We start from the raw sequence: 21,451 nt of genomic DNA, 5'->3' as shown, positions 1-21,451 counted from the left end.
AGGTACTTTGCAACCATGGTGTGCCTCTAGTACGGATAATTATTGTGTCGCCGAGATTATTCGTGGTGCTAGGTTACGCTTTTCTGTGATATCTTGCAGTGCTGAACTCTGATGGCAGCAGGAGGCGCCTGAATATTGCCTGATCAATATTTTTATTTTGAGCCCACAGGTACTTTGGAGGGAATCAAATATATAGTGTTGATTGTTTTTCTTTTAATATATAGTGTTGATTGTTTTTCTTTTAAAAAAACATAAATCGCGTTTAACTTTGATGACAGCAGGAGGGGCCTCGATGCTGCCTGATTTGTCGTGCTAGCATGTTTTAAGGAGCCCACAGGTACTTTGGAGGGAATAGATCAATAGAATGTGTAGTTGTTATTTCCTACTTGAAAAAAAAACATATTTTAGTTTAAAAAAAAGACAAAGCGATTTTGGGGAACCATTCAATTAAATATATTTTAGTTGTATTTATTAGAACCCATATCAAAGAGAATGCAAGTTAGGAACCCAAGTCAGTCAACTTATTGGATGAGCTTAAGGTATCCTTGTAAACGTCAAATAATTTTATTTATTTCCAGAGAAGACAAAGACTTTGGGATTTCGGAAAAGATAATGAAAATGTCAATACACAATCCTACCATTTCCACAAAGAAAAGGCAAATTGTCAAGCACAGACTATCCTACATTAATCCAAAAATATAAGCTATAAGCACGATCAAACATTTTCACTTGTCGTCAAACCACTTATTGAGGCCAATCTAGGAGACGGTAAGTGCCCACCTATAAGTCGAACACAAAGAGTGATAAGCTATAAGTTCGATCCAAAAAAAAATACTATACTCATTGTGTATCTTGGAGATGGAGAGTTTCATTGACAGATGGGTCCAAATAACATGTTTGTCACCTCATCTGCAAGTGTGTCGTTGTTGATGTTAAAACATGATGTTTTATGTTATATGGGTCATGTACATGTTGTTATATGAAAGAGAGAAAAAAACAGTGTTTTATGTTACTCTTACCTCTAATCCTGGTGTTAGTGAAATTTGCTCATCTTTTGTATCGAAGAAAAAACTCATTTTACTCTCCTCAATAATCCCGTTTGTCCAAACAAACCCCGAACAAAAACTTGTGTCCATTTACCAAGCTACTCATATGTGGTCAATTTACCCCTAGTGAAATTTTTTTTACATGTCTCACATGTAGCTTTCTGGTCACTTGCGCATCCATGGCATGGAAGCATCCAGCGTGAATCTAGAAGAAAAGAACCGTACATGTCATTAGACCACCTTTAAGGGAGTCCTCCTACGGACGAAAAATCTTTTACGAAAGGATTTTCGTTTCCTTTAATATTTCAACGGCTTCCCTTCACGATTTCCGTCACGAAGGAATTCCCAATGCCGTTTCTTTTAAAACGGGATTCTCTCTCTTCTCTTTACAAATCCTTTCGAAAAAAAAAAGTTAAAAATGAGAGAAAATAAAAGGGATAAGAACAGATGGAGGAATAAAAAAAAACAAAATAAATAATATAGTTAGAAATGATCTTAGGATTCTTAGTTGCCTGTTTCTTTATATTTCCCTGGAGGTGGAGAGGCTGCAGTCATGCTCGGAAAGTAGCCACGGCCGGCAGTGCAGCAGAGCACCAACGGTTTGGGGTTTGTTTGAAAGTCAGCAGAGACGACGCGACGCGGGGCGGGGGAAGACTGGAAGTCTGGCTGGAGCCCCAGACCTCTCCGTGTGTCCGTCCCTCTCCTCTCCCAATCCTAGCCTTCAATGCCCGAAGCCAACCTCCCATCCACCGCCTCCTCGAGCTCATCCTCAAGCTCATCGCGTCGCCGCCGCGGGTCCGGACCCCCTTTCTCCGTTGTTTCTTTCTCTTCCCTGATTTCTCTGGAGGTCTTTCTTCTTTCTTTCCCTGGACTGTTGCTTCGTTCTGAAGCCTTCTTGCTCCCGTGAGCGCCCATCCTTCTCCCGGATTCGTGGCGCGTTCATCTGGACTGGATTAGATATTTGGATTGGTTGGGAGCTGCTTCAGCTTCTCCTTCCTGCGTTTCTTGGACCGAACCAACAAACAGGATATTTCTTCTGAGTTCTGACGGAAATTCCCAATCCGAACTACTGATCAGCGTTCATTCGATTCAATCCCAACGACTGTTCTCAATCTGATTTAGACGCTGCCACAGAAGAGAGAATGGCGGCTTCTTAGCTTTCTCTTATTCCACTTGATTGGAAACGTACGGACGCCCAAATCGAGTTTCTTGGAAACAAAAAGGCGTCCCATTTCCAAGAAATGAGGCTGGTGGTGCGCGTGATCGAGGCCCGGGGCCTCCCCGCGATGGACGCCGACGGGCTTAGGGACCTGTACTCCAAGGCACAGCTGGGGAAGCAGCGGGCCAAGACCAAGGTGGTGCGGAAGTCGCTGAGCCCCGCCTGGGACGAGGAGTTCGCCTTCCGGGTCGGGGACCTCAAGGACGACCTCCTCGTCTGCGTGCTCGACGAGGACCGCTACTTCGACGACGTCCTGGGGCAGGTCAAGGTGCCCCTCTCGGCCGTGCTCGACGCTGAGAACCGTACGCTCGGGACGCAGTGGTACCAGCTGCAGCCCAAGAGCAAGAAGTCCAAGATCAAGGATTGCGGTAATGATACGTCATAAATTATATTGTTTGGCAGTTCACTCGGTTCATCTTTGTTTCAATTAGTTGTCCCATGATGATATAGCTGTCCTTTACATTTGAAATGGGCATGCTATGGTTCCTAGCAATGCAGCTCTGGATAAGTAGAGTGTGTTAGTTTTGCACTACTCTTTTTCCATCCTATTCTTGGCAATAGTTTATGGCACTATCTGTAATTGTATCATTTACCCAGATATTTTTTTTATTCTGTCAAACTGTCTGTCACTTCCACCATTTTCAGTAGAACAGATAATTTCATCCCTATCCTACTATCTGACCTGCCCTCCTTTTCTCATTATATTTTGCTTGTCAATAACCCCACATTTTTTTATGAGTTGAATTTTTTATCCATGGAATATGAGCCTACGAGGATTTTTTTTTTTTTACTAGTGACGTTAATGTTACCATTTTGAGGAACCTTTTCTTTTCCCTAAAATGGTTTAAATAATTGTTGAACAAGATAACTGTGGTTTCTTTCTGTTCTCACTAGAGCATGCGGTACTCAGTTGTAAATTTCCAATAGTTTGCTTCCAATTAAAGTTATGGTTGTCTTACACTCTTACTATCTATCTGTATTTGCTTTCATCCGGCTGGCTAATGGCTCCATTTTTCCCCCTTGCTTTGATTATTACTATCTACTGTCACTCCTAAGTTCTTTTTCCATATGTATCCTTTTTGGTTCTATTGTCTGTAGTGGAACTTTTAAAGTGGGCATGTATTTATTTGCTGCTAATGGCTTTTGTAGGAGAAATTCGTCTCAACATATCTCTAGCTCAAAATTACTCTGAAGAGACAACGACACCTGCGCATTGTGCTTCAGATGACCTTGCATCAAATTCAGACAAATCAACTGAACTAAAGAAAGGATCTTCTTTGCTGAATATTCCTATAGAAGTATCCACAGCAGTATCAGAGAGCAATGAGATAGAAATTGCCAAGGAGGATAAATCAAATGGTGCTCCATCTATTGTCAATAAGCTATATCAATTTTTTTCAGCGAAACCAAAAGACGCAGAAGCTCCTGCTCCACCTCTCTCCAAGCAGGACAATAGTTCAAATATTCTTGAAGAAACGCTATCAACTAGCTCACAACTTCCTGAGAAGCAGGATTGTGAAGCTAGTGCAACTATGACCTTTGATGAGCTACTAAAGGCCTTAGGGTCTAGGCATGAAGGGAAAGAAATGCCTGAAAATTTGTCAGGTGGAGTAGTTCTTGATCAAGTTTATGCTGTTGCACCCAGTGACTTGAACACACTTCTTTTCTCTCCGAATTCCGACTTTCTGCAATCACTAGCGAAGATTCAAGGAACTACTGGTCTTGAAATTCAACAATGGAGACTTGAAAATGACTGTGAAATCTTGAAGAGGGTAGTCAGCTACACAAAGGCTCCTACTAAACTAGTTAAAGCTGTGAGAGCAACGGAAGACATGATATATATGAAGGCTGATGGAGAGATGTTTGCAGTTTTGGCTGATGTCAGTACTCCTGAAGTTCCTTTTGGCAATACTTTTAGAGTGGAGGTTTTAACCTGTATAATGCCAGGGCCTGAACTACCAGAAGATGAAAAGTCTTCACGTCTTGTAGTCTCTTGGCGCTTAAATTTTCTCCAAAGTACCATGATGAAGAGCATGATTGAAAATGGGGCAAAACAGGGTTTGAAAGATAACTATTCTCAGTTCTCTGAGCTCCTGGCTCAAAATGTCAGGCCAGTTGATGCAAAAGATACAACAGCGAATAATGAAGTCTTGTCTTCAGTGCAAACAGAGCAAGAATCTGATTGGAAGCTAGCAATTCGAATATTTGGAAATTTTACTGTTATATCCTCTATTTTTGCGTTTGTTTATGTTTCTGCACATATCATTCTTGCAAGTCCTAGTATAATTCAAGGTCTCGAGTTCCCAGGCTTGGACTTGCCAGATTCTGCTGGTGAAGTTGTAGTTTGTGGAGTTCTTGTTCTACAAGGACAGCGTGTCCTAAATATGATTGCCCGATTCATCCAGGCAAAGAGGCAGAGAGGTAGCACATGTCTCCTTTTTTTCTGTTGTTGCTTTCCGTGGTGGGAGTAGAATATGTGCTCTCAAGTGTTATTCATCAGATATTGAGAATTACTGATAGTAATGAAATTTTCAGCAGATAAATCCTGCAGATATTGAGAATTACTGATAGTAATGAAATTTTCAGCAGATAAATCCTGCCGTACATGACACTCAACATTAACAAGTTAGCATGTAATTTAGCCTCCATACAAGTTCTTGCTTAGACCTTTCCTGATAGGAAGAAAGGGATACTGTTACTTGTTTTTTGTTCAACATATCCTTCTGGCTTCAATTACTGTTCTGGATTATTACTCTCATAATCTGCTCATATCAACTGAACCTGCTTACATGGTATTTTGGAATATATATTAGGTGATCATGGAGTCAAAGCACAAGGGCATGGCTGGTTGCTTACTGTTGCTCTGATCGACGGAACCAACTTGTCAGCAACCAAAACATCTGGTTACTCTGATCCATATGTTGTATTTACTTGCAATGGAAAGACAAAGACAAGTTCGATTAAGTTTCACACCCTGGAGCCTCAGTGGAATGGTAAAACTACACTTAATTAGTTAATTTACTACTTACTAGCCATTGCAAAATTCATTCATTAGACATTCATTGCGAAGCAGCTTCTCTTATCTATTTTAATTTTACCAGCATTTTTAGTTTACTAGCTCCATAACTTCAGAACTTCTGTCCGACTCTTAATTATTCTTTATTTTGTAATCTATTGATAGATTGATTTGCATTGTTATATGTTAATATTTTCAAAATTTGCAGAAATATTTGAATTTGACGCCATGGAAGATCCTCCATCGGTGATGGAAATAAATGTGTATGATTTTGATGGACCATTTGATGAGGTTGCATCCCTTGGTCATGCTGAAGTAAATTTCTTGAAATCTAATATATCCGAGCTTGCCGACATTTGGATTCCTCTGAAAGGGAAGCTAGCTCAAGCATGTCAGTCAAAATTGCATTTAAGAATCTTCTTGAACAATACAAGGGGTACTGAAGTCATGAAAAATTACCTTGACAAAATGGAGAAAGAGGTTGGCAAGAAGGTGAGGGTTTCACCTCCTATTGAGTGTGTCAAATCTCATACCATCTTGGCCGTATTTTGACATGCAACATTCATTCTGCAGATTGCTGTGAGGTCTCCTCATACAAACTCAGCATTCCAGAAAATCTTTTCTTTACCACCGGAAGAATTTCTTATCAATGATTTTACTTGTCACTTAAAGAGGAAAATGCTGACGCAGGTAAATGTTCTTTGGATACGCTTATTTACCTTTTTGTGCTGCCTTCCTATCATTCTGTGGGCCTTCGTTCATTTCATAATACTTCAGTAACCTGTGCTAACAAGGTGGGAGGGTTTAGTATCCTAAAATCAAACAATTAGCTTTAGTTTGACTAGACTTCGAGATTATGAGTAGTTCGTATTTCACATTGCTGTGGTACTGTAACTCTACGACACAACTAAGCATGACCTCCATTCTTGTGATGTGATCATGCCTGAGATCTGAGCTGTATCTGTTGCAGGGTCGCCTTTTTTTGTCTCCAAGAATTACTGGGTTTTACACGAATCTCTTCGGCCACAAAACAAAATTCTTCTTTCTTTGGGAAGATATTGAAGACATCATAGTGGTCCCTGCAACCCTATCTTCAATGGGAAGTCCATCACTTTTTATTATTCTCCGCAACGGCAGAGGACTGGATGCAAAGCATGGAGCGAAGCAAGTGGACAATGAAGGGAGACTCAAGTTTCATTTCCAATCCTTTGTGTCATTCAATGTGGCGCATAAGTAAGTACATTTTCTTCAGTGCTAAACATGAACTCAAATTGTTATCTGTGACTGGCTATCACAAGCTAACTGCTTAAAAATGGTGTCTTCTTTTTTGTCTATTTACTCAACTATTTGATTCTCATTCTTTATGAGACTGTTTAAATTTGCAATTGCCTGCTTTGCAGAACAATAATGGCACTGTGGAAGGCAAGGTCCTTGACCCCTGAACAAAAAGTACAGCTTGTCGAAGAGGAATCAGAAATGAAAGACTTCCAAAATGAGGACAGTGGATCTTTCTTAGGGATAGAAGATGCCAAAATATCCGAGGTGTTCTCATCTACAAAACATATTGATGTAAGATTACTTATTCCATCAAAACATAATGTACATCCACTATGTACCATACAAAGAGTAAAGAGTTACAGATTTTTACATTGCATTCAACTTCTATGTTTTATTAGGTATCAAAACTCATGGGCATATTTGAGGGTGGTCCTTTGGAGTGTCAGGTAATGGAAAATGTTGGTTGTATGGAGTACTCTGTTACAGCATGGGAACCAGTCAGAGCTGATGTTTACCAGAGGCAAGTTCATTACAAGTTTGACAAGAAATCAGCAAGGCATGGGGGAGAAGCAATGAGCACCCAACAGAAGTCTCCTTTGCCTGATAAGAATGGATGGCTTGTGGAAGAAGTGATGACACTCGAAGGCATCCCAGTTGGTGAATATTTCAATGTAAGAGCCACTTCCTGGCATATATTATATAATGATTTGTACATTTCAATCTAAGTTACTCGCTCCAATCACAAATACATGTCATTTTGGACATGACAGTCTCCAAAACACAACTTTGACCACTAATAAATATTGTAATATAATCATAAAAACCCAATAAATTATAATATTATGAAATACTTTCAAGCCAAATCTAGGCACATGATTTTCATGTTTTCAATATTGATATGTAAGAAGATAATTCTCCAAAGTTTGGCTGCATCTATGTCCAAAATGACAAGTATTTGTGACCAGAGGTAGTGTATTTATTATTTTAGTTTTGCAGATCATAGTAGTTTGTGTATTTATCTTGCAATATGACCTGGTGATATTATTTTACAGATCATGTCTTTCTTTTTTTTATGGTTAGGATCATTGTAGTCAAGCAGTTCACTTTTTATTAGCTTGGTAATCTTTAAGCTTTCATTTTTCTCCACATTTCTTCTCTTTTGGTTTTCAGTTAGAGGGGTTCACTTCAGCCTGTAACGCTCCACACATATAACTAGTGGAGTATATATTGACCATTTGTGGCCTCTTCAATAAATAACTATGGTGACTATGATAAAGGCCCATCCTTATTGTGGAAAACACATGCATTGCCGCTGCATGAGCATGACACAAAAGCATAACTCATCTGAAACGCAAATGCATTACACCTTCAAAAGGAAAAAAAAGACAAACGGCCTCATTTATCTTAGGCAACAAACATCTATCTTTGTATCACTGTCGCAACTGAAAATGTTATACTTTTTTTACTTCTTACCGGATTGTGCTGCGCCCTTAACGCTTATCTTTCTCACAGCTCCATATTCGATATCATCTGGAGAACACTGCGTCCAAGCAGAAGACTTGCGCTGTCCAAGTATCTATTGGCATAGCATGGTTAAAGAGCTGCAAGAACCGAAAGAAGATCACGCAGGACATAGAATCCAGTGCATCTTCTCGCCTCAAGAAGATATTCAGCCAACTCGAGAAGGAATCTATACGACTGCCAGCTAAGTAGGAACCTTTTTTTCCACGTCCTACTTTTGCATGATGCACTCGTGGATCACTGGGAAACAGTTCCTGGTGACATGTTCTTGACGGCACCTTGCTCCTCCTGCTGAGCAAGGATCAGTACATAATGAGGATGTCTCAACACAAGGAATATTATGCCATGCCCGAAACATGGGCCTCCGCGCAAGATTTTAGATTGAAGAATTTACTGTAAAGCCTAGAATGACCATGAATACAGGATGTTCAAATACTGTTCTGACTTGTACAAACGGTGAGAGGATTCGAGTCTTGCATACACCCTTAGATTAGAAGCTCAGGTCAGTGTCCATGAGTAACAGAAAACCATGCGGCTTCCATCACCATTCTATTTCTATACTTCTACTCCTGCGGTTGCATATGAAGGAGAACGAATACCAAACCATTTTTTTGTTATTCTGATGGACTGCATCATACTAGTTTTCTTACCCTCAAGGATTAGATTGGGGCGGAGTTCTCCGTCGAACCCTGAATGATCCGCCGACGGGAATCCCTTTCGCTTTCTTTTTCCTCCAGCTACTAAGATGTTTCAGTTCGCCAGTAATCTGATCATTACAGGGCTCATTCGTTGTCATAGCTGCTTGATTCACGCATCCTGTTTTCTTCGGGTAAAAGCAATATATTGCTTCCACACTAGCTCTTTGGTGTCATTTCCATCACCTTTTATTGATGCAAACATGTTCGTTTCATCAGCCATCATTGGCTTTGCTTGACTCCGAAGTTTGACTGAAAGATGACATTTCCAAATTGCCACGGCAGAACATACCGGCCGTGCCACATGCAGTGATAATGCAATTAAATTACTCAACTTACCAAACGTAGAAGTTAAGTACTGTCTCAGCTCTGTAAGCTTCTGGACTAAAATATAAGGACTAAAATATAAGGTGGCATTTCTTTAAAGCTGGTGCAACACCAAGACTCTTGACAAAGATGTAAATGGCCAAAATGACCACCTAAAGTATCTTGGTTTGTTACGGAAGAGCACATATTTGAGCACATGCTCAGTACAAATAACATTGAGTTGGTTTGTTACGGAAGGTTTGGGCAGAGCGAGCACAGAAGAAAGTTGGTCAAACTAATCACCAGTTTGTCTCCGACCTGGTATTTACACATTCATAATAGCAGAAACACTCATGATTCCAGCAATTTTTACATAATAATAAATACAGCAGGAAATTTCACTGGCCACTCTACAGCCATCTTTATCTAATCTGGAAGAACAGCGCCAAAAATACCACAGCAAGCGTAGGTGGACGCTACATAGTCCGTAGATAGGAGATCAAAATGCAAGTCTGCTTAGTCGTATTGGACTAATTCACAAAAGGTGGAGTGACTCAAATCGCTCCAACAAAGCAACGGAAGATGCGAGTTCCATCCACTGTACACAAGGAAAAGGAGGAACGGCATCGAAAACTTGTGAAACATTCAAATCTTTTTGTCCTTTTTGTCTCACTGATTGCTTCTGTTTTTTTTTCGTTTGAAGGTGCAGTCTTACCCAATAGCTTGGAGAGTTGGTGCTTTTTTGCCGACTACAACGAGCCTTGGTTTAAGTTTGCTAATCTAACACTGGACAAAGGTCATATCCTTCAGTAACTCCTTGTTTGGGAGAGCGGATCATAGTCGTATGCTTCACCAGCCTTAACAAACCGTCCCTTGACCCTCTTTCTCACATCTGCCCTAGCCTTGCGAGAAGCATACCTGATCTTCTTGTCGAATCTGTCAGATCAACCAATTTGTGAAACATATTCAGTGAGCTAACACAAAGAAAAGCAGAAGATATGGGCACTTAAGCCATCAATTGTGAGTTATATATAGCTTATAGGCCAGTATCATGCCAGAAACATTAACATGTTAGCATTGGTGGTCTGACAGAAGCGACGGTTAGGAATATATCTAGCTCAGAGCTTAACCACATAAAACCAAGATAACCAAAAAACACAAAATTTTGAGTTTCGCAAAACTAGTAAATATTGTCTGATAACTAAACCAGCTTAGCAAAACAATGTTGTCACAAAACACTATCCTATGTCCGAATAACACTTAAAACTGTGTTTCAAAACTTACCCAGCTACATGTTTTTGCTAAATCAATTAAGAAACCCCAGTGATCCAAATGACAACTTAGGGTGCCACCAAGTGTTTAAAATATTGAATGTGACAAAAGTTTCTGCAACTAAATTTCTTTGCTATGGTACAAATCAGTACAATGTTACAGTTAAAAGTGCAGCAAAGATTTATAAGAAATGTACTTACTTTCTTCTCTTCTTCTTCTCCTTGTATCGTGAGATAGCACTGTCTCTGCTAGCTCCGGCAAATGAGCCCTCAGGACCAGGAGGATGCCAAGGAGGCTCACCCATAAGGAGCAATGATGATACCACACAATCTTGATGATCTCCAGCGCTGCTCTCACCAGTCAAACCAGAAAAGGAAAGAGAGAGACTGGACCTAGCATGCCTCGCAGGGATACAAACACTGGAATCACCTTTCACTCCTGGGTTCGACATCCCAGAGTCAGCAGATACTGCATTGCTAGTTGCAGGCTGCTTCGGCTTGGGCTGCTGAAAATCAAGAGACATGAACCCTATAATAACCATATGATGAAACACGAACACTGAAAGTCTAATTTACTCCAAACACAACTAAGTCTGTAATAACTTCCAAACAAATGCACTATGGAATCGGCTGGCAACATTTGAATGTTTATTGATTATAATCTATGATACTAGTTGCAAATACTTCTTGAGCACAAAACCACATACACTAGTTATTAAAATGGCAACAGTCTGAAATGACTCAGGCTCAAGAAGTTTATTCAACTGAATCAACACAGGCTCATCACCCAAGACCCGAGCAGAAAGACGACAAAATTGTCCCACCTTTTTACACTTCAGAACATGTGCCTGTTTTCAACAGTTTTTCAACAATAAATATTAAATAGAAAAGAAAACCTGGGCCATGTATGACATTTTTCAGGACTGCTAACTCTAGTTAAAATTACAGCTTCAATCATATAAAAGGTCAACCTGAAAGATGAGTTCCGATGACAAATAACCTACCAGTCTTTTCATTTAATATCTTGAGGAAAAAAATAAATTGCAGCTTTTCTCAAATAAGGGTTATAATTGCGAATGGAAAACCATATTGCTCGACTCAAGTTTGCATTAGGGCCTTGAATTGAACTTTGATGTGGTAACATGAAATTGAACATATTAAGGGAGGAATAAGGAGGTGACTCAGGGTAAATTGATTGGCCAAAAAGAGACCAGTGGAGTTATGAGAACGTCTGCACATGAATGTGAGAAACTGTAAAGGATTAAGAAAAACTTATTGATAGCAAACTACAAACCTCATCAGCATTCCCAGCCCATGCTTCCCTCATTTCAAAGTAGCTGTCAATTCCAGCATCGTCAAAAAGCTGCTCTGTTTGAATATGAGAGGTGCCAAATAGTTCTTCATAATTTTCAAAAGCCAGATCAACATCATCCACACAAAAATCTTCATATATGCTATCCTTGCTGAACATATCTTTGTCTGGCGTATAGGGCACCACCTGCACAAGGAAACCAGAAGAACACATTAGCGACAGATTGGTATTTGAAAAGGCCTGGTGGTGCTAACAAAATACATGGTCCAGAGAAAAAGGGCCTACAGGTTTTGCATATGCCGTACAGAGAAAGAACCATATGAAATAATCAAATAAGTCCTCTCTATGTACAGCATTTGTGAATTTCCCTGTCAATTCTCACTGCCAAAAGAAGCCAAAGGGCATAGATAATATACAAATGGCCCAGTATAGGAATTACTAAGGTGTATTCAGGTAACATAAATTAGCATTTGAGCTAAGATTCATTTGTGGATACTACATAATGAAAGTAGTAAGAAGATAGATGTTGTGCCCAATTTTTCAAAAACGAATCATACCCCCAAAAAAAGAATGGCACTAGATTTTACTTGGTGCAAGGATAATCATATGAATTATTTAAATCTGCATGATGTTACAGAACACTTTGTACACGAGCATTGACATTAGAGCTTAAGTAGCAGAGTTCTTCTTTAGCCTCTTCTCAGTGAGAATATCATCCCCGCAAGGTCATGACTAAATTGTGCGATACACACATTTTTCCTATCATCCATTAATTTTACATCTATTCAAATATGATTAGAGTACATCTGGATTTTATCATCTAAGACAGATAGGGATATGCAATTTTTATGTGTTTTCAGCAACATCCACTTCCCTTTTTATTGTATTTTTATGCACTGTACAGTGCATTCATGATGCTTATTGGCACCTGTTGTTCATAATTTATTGTTTGATCTTACTGTTAAGTACATTCAGATGAAATACACATACAGACATCATATCATACAAAAAGGAATAAAATTATGACATATAGTTGTTCAAGGCTTCAAGCAAATGATTATCTTACATCATATCATACAAAAAGGAAAGTTGTTGGTTATCTTACATCCACGGAAAATGGAAGTAGAATATGCAGCAGCAGAAATGAATAACTAATTCTATGTATGAGGGATCAGGGATATGTGAAAGCCTTAAAGCACCTTAGGTGTTGTTGAATACATGGATCCAGCTGTCTGATCAGTAGCAAGCGGAAGAAGGTTCACACCAGCTCCTGAAGATGAGCCTACCAGAGACTTAAGCCTGTCACAGGTATCAAGATCACTCATAAGCGTTGCACTAGCTATATCTAACAAACTATTGTCCCCTGCAGCATTGTCTTGATTACTGACACCACTGTCACTGATGCTCATCATGCTTATTCCTTCCTCACAGTTTGGCTCAGGAGCTACATTAGGAATATCTGAAACGAAAGACCAGATTCTTGAAAGTTCTGCAGATGACGGGCACCCTGAATAGCAATTTATAGTCTGCCTTTTGTGTCCAGCAGCTGAGGATCCAGCACTATGGCCATTCCAATCACAATTTTGGCAAAGTGAGGCATTCTCTACTAGACAGTGGACCATGGCAGGCTGTGAAGCACACCGATCACAAAGAAGGGTCCTTGTATGGCGCCGAGAAAGAGCATTAGCTGAATGCACATTACGATCACATGATAAGCACAAGGATGCTGCATCTGATCGGCAGTAAACCATGGACCTCTGCTCCCCGCAGAAATCACAGAGAGCACCCATGATCTTTTCTATTGGCAAACTTCAACCAGCTTTAGAAGCAGTTATGCTGCCAACAAACCTTTCCTCACCGTGTTTCCAGACAAATTAAGTTTACAAGGAACCTGTGCAATATTCATTAAAAATTATCAAAAGGATTGCCACTACATTCATAATCATTCCGACTCTTTACAATAGGAATATTGTTGGAAGCACTTTTATTTCATGAACTAGTACCCATATATTTAATTGTGTGTACATGATAGTATGACACTGGCGTGATGACATAAATTTTGCTACTTGCGGTTAATATGACAAAGGCACCCGCCCGCACAGCAGGTCGCTTTTTCAATGCAATCCAAGAGAAATGCTCAAAACAAGAAGCAACAAGCAAGTTCCACACATCAACGTCTTATATCAACTACAGTATTATAAAATCATGGATAATATAGATTTACTTCCTAATTAGAACATATTACCGCCATCTATATTAAGACAATTCTAGGTTTGGGTGGGCTCATCAATCCGTGAACTCTGCCCCAATTTGCCAACCAACGCATAAAGAATTACAAATCCCACTACAAAAGTACAGGCGACTAGTCTTGGAATCTTCTGCTCTTGGTACATATTATAATTCCAGCACACCACTCGCTGCTCGCAAGAATGCAAGTATATATTCCGCGAGATCACTAGGCACTGCGATTCCTAGACGAGATAATGTGCATGAAATGGAAGCCAACCATCACAAGACACCAAAATAACTACATTTAGAGTCAACCGACACATTGGAAAAAAGTATTCTATGATATCTCAACTTTTCCGAACAACAAAGGCAAGTACGCACAAAACTATAATAGGGAGGAAAATAATTTGAAACAGGAATGATTGGACTAATGTAATAAGCAAACAAAGACCACCTAACGCTGTTTTTTTTTTTTAAGGAGAACTATTCTGAATCAGCACAAGGTTACTTTTCTGACGGAAAAAATAATATAAAATGGTTGCTTTGTAGCATCGGACAGCCCAGATGGGAAAGAGAAAAGGAAAAAACGATGAAAAAATGCCAGTCATGCACTATGTGTGCAAACCAAGTTGTAAAGGAGCTTACTTTATTTGGAATCTCTGTTTTAATGATAAAATCAAATATTTTGATGAAGCGACTCATATGGATGCATAAAACAAATATAGGTATGAACCTTTTTAATGTGTTATCTTCCTTTCTTTTACCTAAGCACGCTATTGGTGGATAGAGCTTTAAAAATACTAGAGGTTTCGATAACTCATAGAAGCAAGACAACATATTTTACTAAAAACCGTAAATTTTAAGGTGCTAAAAACGATCTTGTATTGAACATTGAAGAATCAACCGAAGCCGGAAGCAGAAACATAATAACAAGTTTAGTTTAGATTAAACAAAAGCAAAAAAAAAAAACCTGCTTCCTTACAGTATTCATGCTTTTTCATCTACTGAACTGAAACAAGAACGCGGTGCTGACAGGTATTCAACACAAATCATTTTACACATGTCACTCAAGAAAACGGAGGATTTGGGGGAACATGCAGAAAATCATAAGAACAGCCATTTAACACCCTTTCATCCGTGGAAATGTATTAAAACCCCAAAAAGAAGCTCAAACAAAAGCATGAAAAGGCGAACGTGATTACCAGACCCAAACGAGAGAAAACAAATTCCAATTCCCCGCCAAAAACCGAATCAGAGACCAAATCAACCACTCCCAGCCGCCGAATCCAGACGAAGAGGCCTCCAATGTCCAAACTCGATCTATATCCAAAACCACAAAGAGGCAGCGCGCGCTCCACACGGAAACAAGAGCGGCGTGGAAAGGGGGACGAATCACTCACCGGACGCAAGCGACCGCGGTGGCTCCTCAGATCCGCCGGCTCGGCGACCCCCGAACCCTATGCAGGGGACGGCGCGGCGCCAGAAACCCAGTAACTTCCAGAAAGGGGTCACCAGAACCCTCGTAAAAGATCAACTATTTTAGAGAGAAAGAGCGAAAGGTGCGAGGAAGGAGAGAGAGAGAGGAGCAAGAACAAGAGAGTTGACAAGCGGAGGAGGGGAAGGCAGCTGGTGCTCTAGTGGTAGCGTAGAGCAAGCGCGAGCGAGGCGAAGCAGGGGATGAGGTGGCGGGGCCCACAAGGGAAAAAGGACATCCGTCGCGGCTCGCTTTTCTGCGCTTTTTCGGGGGCAGGGCCGTCATTTCGCGACAGGATAAGGCGGGAGAGCGCGCGAGGGGAGGAGGCCGGGCCCGCGCCCCGGAGGCGCCACGTGTGCGGCCCAGGCCTGCCATATGACTTGTCCGTATAGTTGGCCTGGGCTGGGTGAGGCACTGCCATGTGGGCCCCGAGTGTACCGACGAACAGTGACATCCTACGCCCTGCCTGTTTTGGTGTGCCGTTGAATTAGCTGATGCCATCTCCAGCGAGGATCGGACATCTGTACTTTTTTTTCACTGCTATAGCAATTTTGCCGACTGTAGCTCAAGACTATGTATTACTGTTTATAGGTATATACGTGGGTCCGAGAGAAGTAGTAGAGTAATGGAAGAAAGGAAATAAGGTAGTTGTTAGAGATGAAAAAAATAAGGGATACTGTAATAGTGTTAGGAGATACTGTAATAGTGTTATAAGGGATGAATTTTTAAAGTATCTGCTAGAAATGATTTGAGTTTGGTTGGCTCAGCCTCACCGGTGGGATAAAGCACAAGGTGTTTGGACGTTTGGTTATCTATATACTAGTATCATTTTAAGTTTGGCTCTCCTGGTGTAAAACAAAGTCTAGTAGCTCTAACCAAATTACTATTTGCCTTCTTACTCTATTATTTAGCAGAGAAACATAAAAAATCGTCTCCAAAGGATTCCCTACTTTTATCGCTACTTCTGCACTCGTCGTCTCGCTATTGTCTTGTGCCACATCTAGCGAAGGTCTCCCTCTCACCATCGACCAACGATCGCTAGGAAGTTGGCCCTTCCTGCCACCGCAAGTGTGTTTCATCCTCCTCTTCCAAGTCAATTTGAGATTATAGGTGCTCGAGTTAGCCAGATCTATGAGAGAGAGAGTTACCGGAGAGGGAGGTCATTGTAGCTCGGTGGCGTCGTGATCCACCTTGAGCTCGCGTGTGCTACTCTGCCGTCATCGCTCGCCCGATAGATCTGCTTGGCGCTGCCCTGCCGCCATTGCTCGCCTGCAGTTGCGTGGTTGTCGCCCTCGCCCGCTTGTTGTGTGCCCTTCCCCTAGCTCGCCGCCTACCGTGCCCCCTCGCCTGCCTGGTCACCCTTGCCATCCTACCACGTGAGGAGCTAGCGCCACAATAGGAGATGAGAGGCAGGGGCGGGAGCAGTACGAGGTGATGATCGGTTTGGGGTGAGGAGCCATGGATTCGGGGATGGATTCGGGGAGGTGGTTGTTGCTGCTTGCGGAGGGAAGGCCGGTAGAGAGAGATTGCTTTGGTGTTGTGCTTGGGCTTTGTTTATGTGATGCTTCATGTGATGCTCATATGCTTCATGTGATGCTTGGGTATAGAGGCTAGGTGGCGTTGTTGCTTGTGCTTTATCTCTGTGTGGTTGTGCTCTCATTTTTTTTTCTCGATTGCATGAGTATTGATCAATGATATATGATTTTGTAATGCATGAATGGATAGCTATATGCACTTGTTGAGTGATCAAAATATTGGTGGCAACCAATTTTAGGATGATAGCTAATTTGCAAGTCCATCCTAGGAACAAGGAGATGAGGAAGTGAAAGTTGTGGAAGCTGCGCCACCTGTAAAACCAAGCAAGAAGAGAAAAAAAATCAGTGAAAAGAAGGACGTTCTTTTGGTGTTGGTATGGCTAGAAATCGGTATGGATGCGGTTCACGGCAATGAACAGTCTCGCAGTACATATTGGGAAAAAATTCGTGAGTACTTTCATGAGCGTTAGGACTTTAAATCAAATATTTTTTCCAATTCTATCATGCATCGTTGGTCCACCATACTAGAGAGTGTTAACAGATTTTGTGGATGGTATGCTCAGATTCAAGATAAAGGTATAAATAATTCTTATTTAGTTTGATTGTAACCGTATGTGTTGCTAGTATGTTTGACAACATATATTCATTTGTACATGTACTTCAAGCATGTGAATTGTATAAGGCCAAAGACAAGTATGGCAGATCATTCCATTTGTTGTATTGTTGAAATATTTTGTAGCACGAGCAAAAATGGAAGGATAGATACTCACAAAAGAGACAAAAGATATCCGCCAATGCAAGTCCAAGATCGTCTATTCTTGAAAACAATGAAAATCGTCATAATGAAGAAGATGAGGGTCTTACTTTAGAGCTCGATGATGAAAGACCAAATGGTAAGAAGAAAGAGAAAGAACGACAACGTCCACTTCTATCTCTTTTTTCACAAAATATTCATCATGTTACTTGATAGCTTAAAAAATGCGAAAAAATAGACCCATTCTAAACCTGAGCGAAGAAAGAACAATGAATAAACATGCATGAAGAAAGAGTATGAGTTAACAAAGAAGACATCAAAAAATAGATTAAATGCAAACTTACACCGAAAAAAGTTGGACCGTAGGTAGGAGCATATGAAAAAATAGTCGTTGTATAACCTCCAATGTCCTGCTTCTCTGCCACGGTGAATAGTATTGACGTCCAGGCACAGAACTGCCAGGTCGTAGAGCATTCATAAGGTGATATTGTACGTGCGCTTGATGAAATATAGCAAGAATGAGTTTGCCGTTATCATCGTCTGACGACGACGACGAATCTAAGAGAGGTCGATGACTCATTTAAGGGTGACAAGGAAGAAAGAATAAGGCCAATGATTTGGTGTAGCAACCAGGTGAATAGACATGTATATATAGAGATAAAAAACCAGCCATTGGAATATAATTGTTGAAAAAATAATCGTTGCAAAACTAACCGTTCAAAATATAGTCATTCGAAGTAACGCTATTTAAAATAAACGGTTACTAGTTAGTTATAAGATAATAATAAAATAAAGCTGATTGGCATATAACGAGACAAATTTATGGTGTCGGTTGGAGCACGAGTTAAATAATAGGGAGAGGAATATGAGTAAGGAGCTCTCTACTTAGAGATATAGGGAGGCAGAAATACCAACTTGGTTGAAATTACTCTTAGCTATCACTGTAAAAACATAGATTTTGAGCTTTTCTATAAAGTTAGGTTGGCTGATGCAAGCCGATGCTAAACTACAATGTCATTAATATATGATTAGCGTATATTAAATGGTATTAACATATTTTGATGAATATTAAGGCTTAATAGAATATATTAAGTAATATAAGTGTATAGTTACACAAATAAATATCATAATAATACTTGTTTATCAACTTTTATCTCATGCAGTATGTCTTTATATGGACAACCAACCAATACCTTTTTTTAGCCAAGTTGAACACAAGTTGAACAGATATATACCACCAAACCAAATAATATTATATGTAAATAGCCTAATTGAGATGAACCTAACTAAACTATACAAGTCAGACTAAAGCATGCTAAGAACTAAACATCTCCTTAGCACTCTGACGGCTGGTTTTATTGACTCCGGTCGGAGCTAGCACTATATAGGCTGGAAATGGGATATTTCGAGATGTGGCGGATCTAGTCTAGCGGATCCAGACAAGGTAATGATGCGCAAGAGGGGGCACGATTGAGGGACCAAGGTGGGGCTCGATTCGGACAGAGGGGAACTTGATCCGGGGGCCGTGGGCTTCGATTCTGACAGAGGATAGGCACGAGCGTCATTATGAGAAGAAAAATTTATAAGATCTTTCACCGAAAGATCCTACGAGACTCTAATCTATATCGTCCTTCCCTGATACAACGGCTGTCACATGCAACTGAGAAGAAGAAATGGACATGTGATATACATAAGAGAGGATCTTTCTATAAAATCGGATCTTGCAGAATTTCCTTTCATTATTGTGGGGGAGAGGATCGGAAGGAGAGGTGTAGCTGTATGCCTAGAACAAGAGGAGCGGAGGGAGGGTTATAAATTTTTTTTATTGTTGTCTGGGACCTACCTTAAGACCATGTTGTGGCAATATACAACGTGGCATATGCCGGAATTATGCATGACTTTTACTATGGAAAAACTGGTTTCATACCGAGAGTCTTTTATAAAGCTCGAAACGTAGTATACCCAGTTTATTACCTACCGGATAATTGTTCTAGCTAGTTGTAAAAAAAATACCATTCAACGATCACCGGAAAACTACTTCTACTATCAGAGTACCTGTTCAAGCTTTTGATAGGAAAGAGTAGATAAAAGTGATACGAGTTTCCGAGTTTTTATGTCGGAGAGTCTTCCAGAGTTTTTATATGTTTTACCTTTCTTTTTTTCTATTAAGATGGCAAAAAGCAAGGATTTTACTAGCATATTGTCTATTGCTAGTTTGCAAGACGCACGGCGCGATCTTATCTATTCGAAATTCGCCCCCTTAGTGTGCACTATAGTAAAAAATAATAATTCGACGGCACATGCTAGGTGGGGAAATAGCATGTTTATCCGCCCACAGGGGAAACTGAGATATCACCAGCTGTGCCTGTGTAGCGTGAGCAGATAAGAAGCAAGTAGCGTCGATCTAGTATCATGGATCGATCGTGTCCTGAGCTGTCTGTACGGAGCCGAGCCCCTTTCCAAGAGCAAAAGGCCATCGTTGCAGACGTGGACATGAAAAAAGGAGCCATTGCTGGTTCTTTTCCTTTAAGTAATTGCTTTATTTAAGCAAGCTAGCTAAGCTCGCATTATAGTATGGTATCTTTGAAAAAGAATTAGGACACGATTTTAAATGACTTTTGGGAGCTCTTGCACGCGCCAATTCGTACTTGCCAGGTGTGCCTACCTTTTATTGATGCAACTCGGTGGACAAGTAAACCGGCAACAGTGCACGCCAATTCATACTGCGGTGATAATTCAAGTCGTTTTCAGAAGAAAAAAAGGAGTCACTCACTCACTCTTGGAACCTTGACTAGACGAAACATCTTGATCGGTTAAATAATGCAATACCTTGTAAAAAGTTGTCTTTTTGAGAGGGTGAAAAAGTAAGTAAAGGCACATTTATTTTCTGATTTTAGAAAAAACATGCTTCATAACATAGAATTTGTGCTTTAGTATGCACACATCAAAATTACTGCTCCACTCAGTTCAAAATAAAATATCGTTTCAGATGGTATATAGTCAATTATTTTAAACTTTAGTTACAAATTATTTTTTATATTAAATTGTAATACTAAAAATAATATGAGTAAATTTATTTAAAATATATTTTATAATAATATACTTTTACCGTTTTGTAGCCACTTGAGCCCGCACACTCCAGACCCGACCAACCTGGTGCGCTAGGACGCTCGCTGATTGGCTCGCTTCCTGACTCTTCCTACTATACTGGCGGGCCCAGCCGAGCTCATGCTGCTCATTGATCGTTCATCTGCTGAATTTCCTCCACACATTCTCACCGCGGGAGAAATTATCTCGAAATTGCTCTCTTCAGAATGATGGTTTAGGACGATACTTTCATCCGATCTCAAATATAACTATATTTAGATTTATTTTAAGTCAGATATTTTTAGTTTATATTATCAATAGCTAATAAAATCATATATATTGATGATAAAAGCTTGATATTACTGGGTTCCTCGTAAAAAGCAATTTCATAATTTATTACTCTCTCTATTCGAAATAATATATTTCTATAGGCATTATTAATTAAAATGACATATTGAAGATCGTGTTGATGTGTTAATAAACTTATATTTGGAATTAGAGGGAATACATCTTTTGTTTTTCTTATGAAATATTCCCTCCATCCAAGATTACAAAACATGTTTTATTATGGTCCGGTCTTCAAATTTAGACACTTAGCATAGTTTTGTTAAAAAAATATATTATTTATAGCTTAGTGTGAAAGTATCTTGAAATATGAATATAGTTTTATGATTTTTATATACTAGACATACTTCTAATTTGACTAAT

General features: G+C 40.0%; 2 protein-coding genes across 4 annotated transcripts; one reads left to right on the top strand and one right to left on the bottom strand.

The window, feature by feature from the left end:
- Positions 1 to 1,631: 1,631 nt before the first annotated feature.
- LOC133930414 (C2 and GRAM domain-containing protein At1g03370-like) lies at positions 1,632 to 8,607 on the top strand. Its single transcript, XM_062377056.1, has 9 exons — positions 1,632 to 2,633; positions 3,415 to 4,686; positions 5,079 to 5,258; positions 5,490 to 5,773; positions 5,855 to 5,971; positions 6,252 to 6,514; positions 6,682 to 6,850; positions 6,958 to 7,230; positions 8,072 to 8,607. Exons 1-9 carry the CDS (start codon positions 2,288 to 2,290, stop codon positions 8,270 to 8,272), a joined length of 3,105 nt encoding a protein of 1,034 aa, XP_062233040.1. The 5' UTR covers positions 1,632 to 2,287; the 3' UTR covers positions 8,273 to 8,607.
- A 760-nt stretch (positions 8,608 to 9,367) lies between these two features.
- Positions 9,368 to 15,583, bottom strand: LOC133930415 (zinc finger protein CONSTANS-LIKE 9-like). Of its 3 annotated transcripts, none has more exons than XM_062377059.1 (5): positions 15,294 to 15,583; positions 12,864 to 13,555; positions 11,647 to 11,850; positions 10,554 to 10,855; positions 9,368 to 10,017 (listed from the first exon to the last, which is right to left on the bottom strand). In XM_062377059.1, the coding sequence occupies exons 2-5, from the start codon at positions 13,452 to 13,454 to the stop codon at positions 9,888 to 9,890; spliced, it is 1,227 nt and encodes a 408-aa protein (XP_062233043.1). In that variant the 5' UTR covers positions 13,455 to 13,555; positions 15,294 to 15,583; the 3' UTR covers positions 9,368 to 9,887. The 3 variants fall into 3 exon arrangements, with proteins under 3 accessions (XP_062233043.1, XP_062233041.1, XP_062233042.1); XM_062377057.1 differs by having other exon boundaries at positions 10,554 to 10,858; positions 15,294 to 15,582; XM_062377058.1 differs by lacking the exon at positions 15,294 to 15,583 and adding an exon at positions 15,096 to 15,248 and having other exon boundaries at positions 10,554 to 10,858.
- Between the last annotated feature and the right edge of the window lie 5,868 nt (positions 15,584 to 21,451).

This window comes from Phragmites australis, chromosome 10, assembly GCF_958298935.1.
Source record: "Phragmites australis chromosome 10, lpPhrAust1.1, whole genome shotgun sequence".
Taxonomy (NCBI): domain Eukaryota; kingdom Viridiplantae; phylum Streptophyta; class Magnoliopsida; order Poales; family Poaceae; genus Phragmites; species Phragmites australis.
The sequence above is the reverse complement of the archived record's forward strand: the minus strand, read 5'-3'. Positions and strand labels throughout refer to the sequence as shown.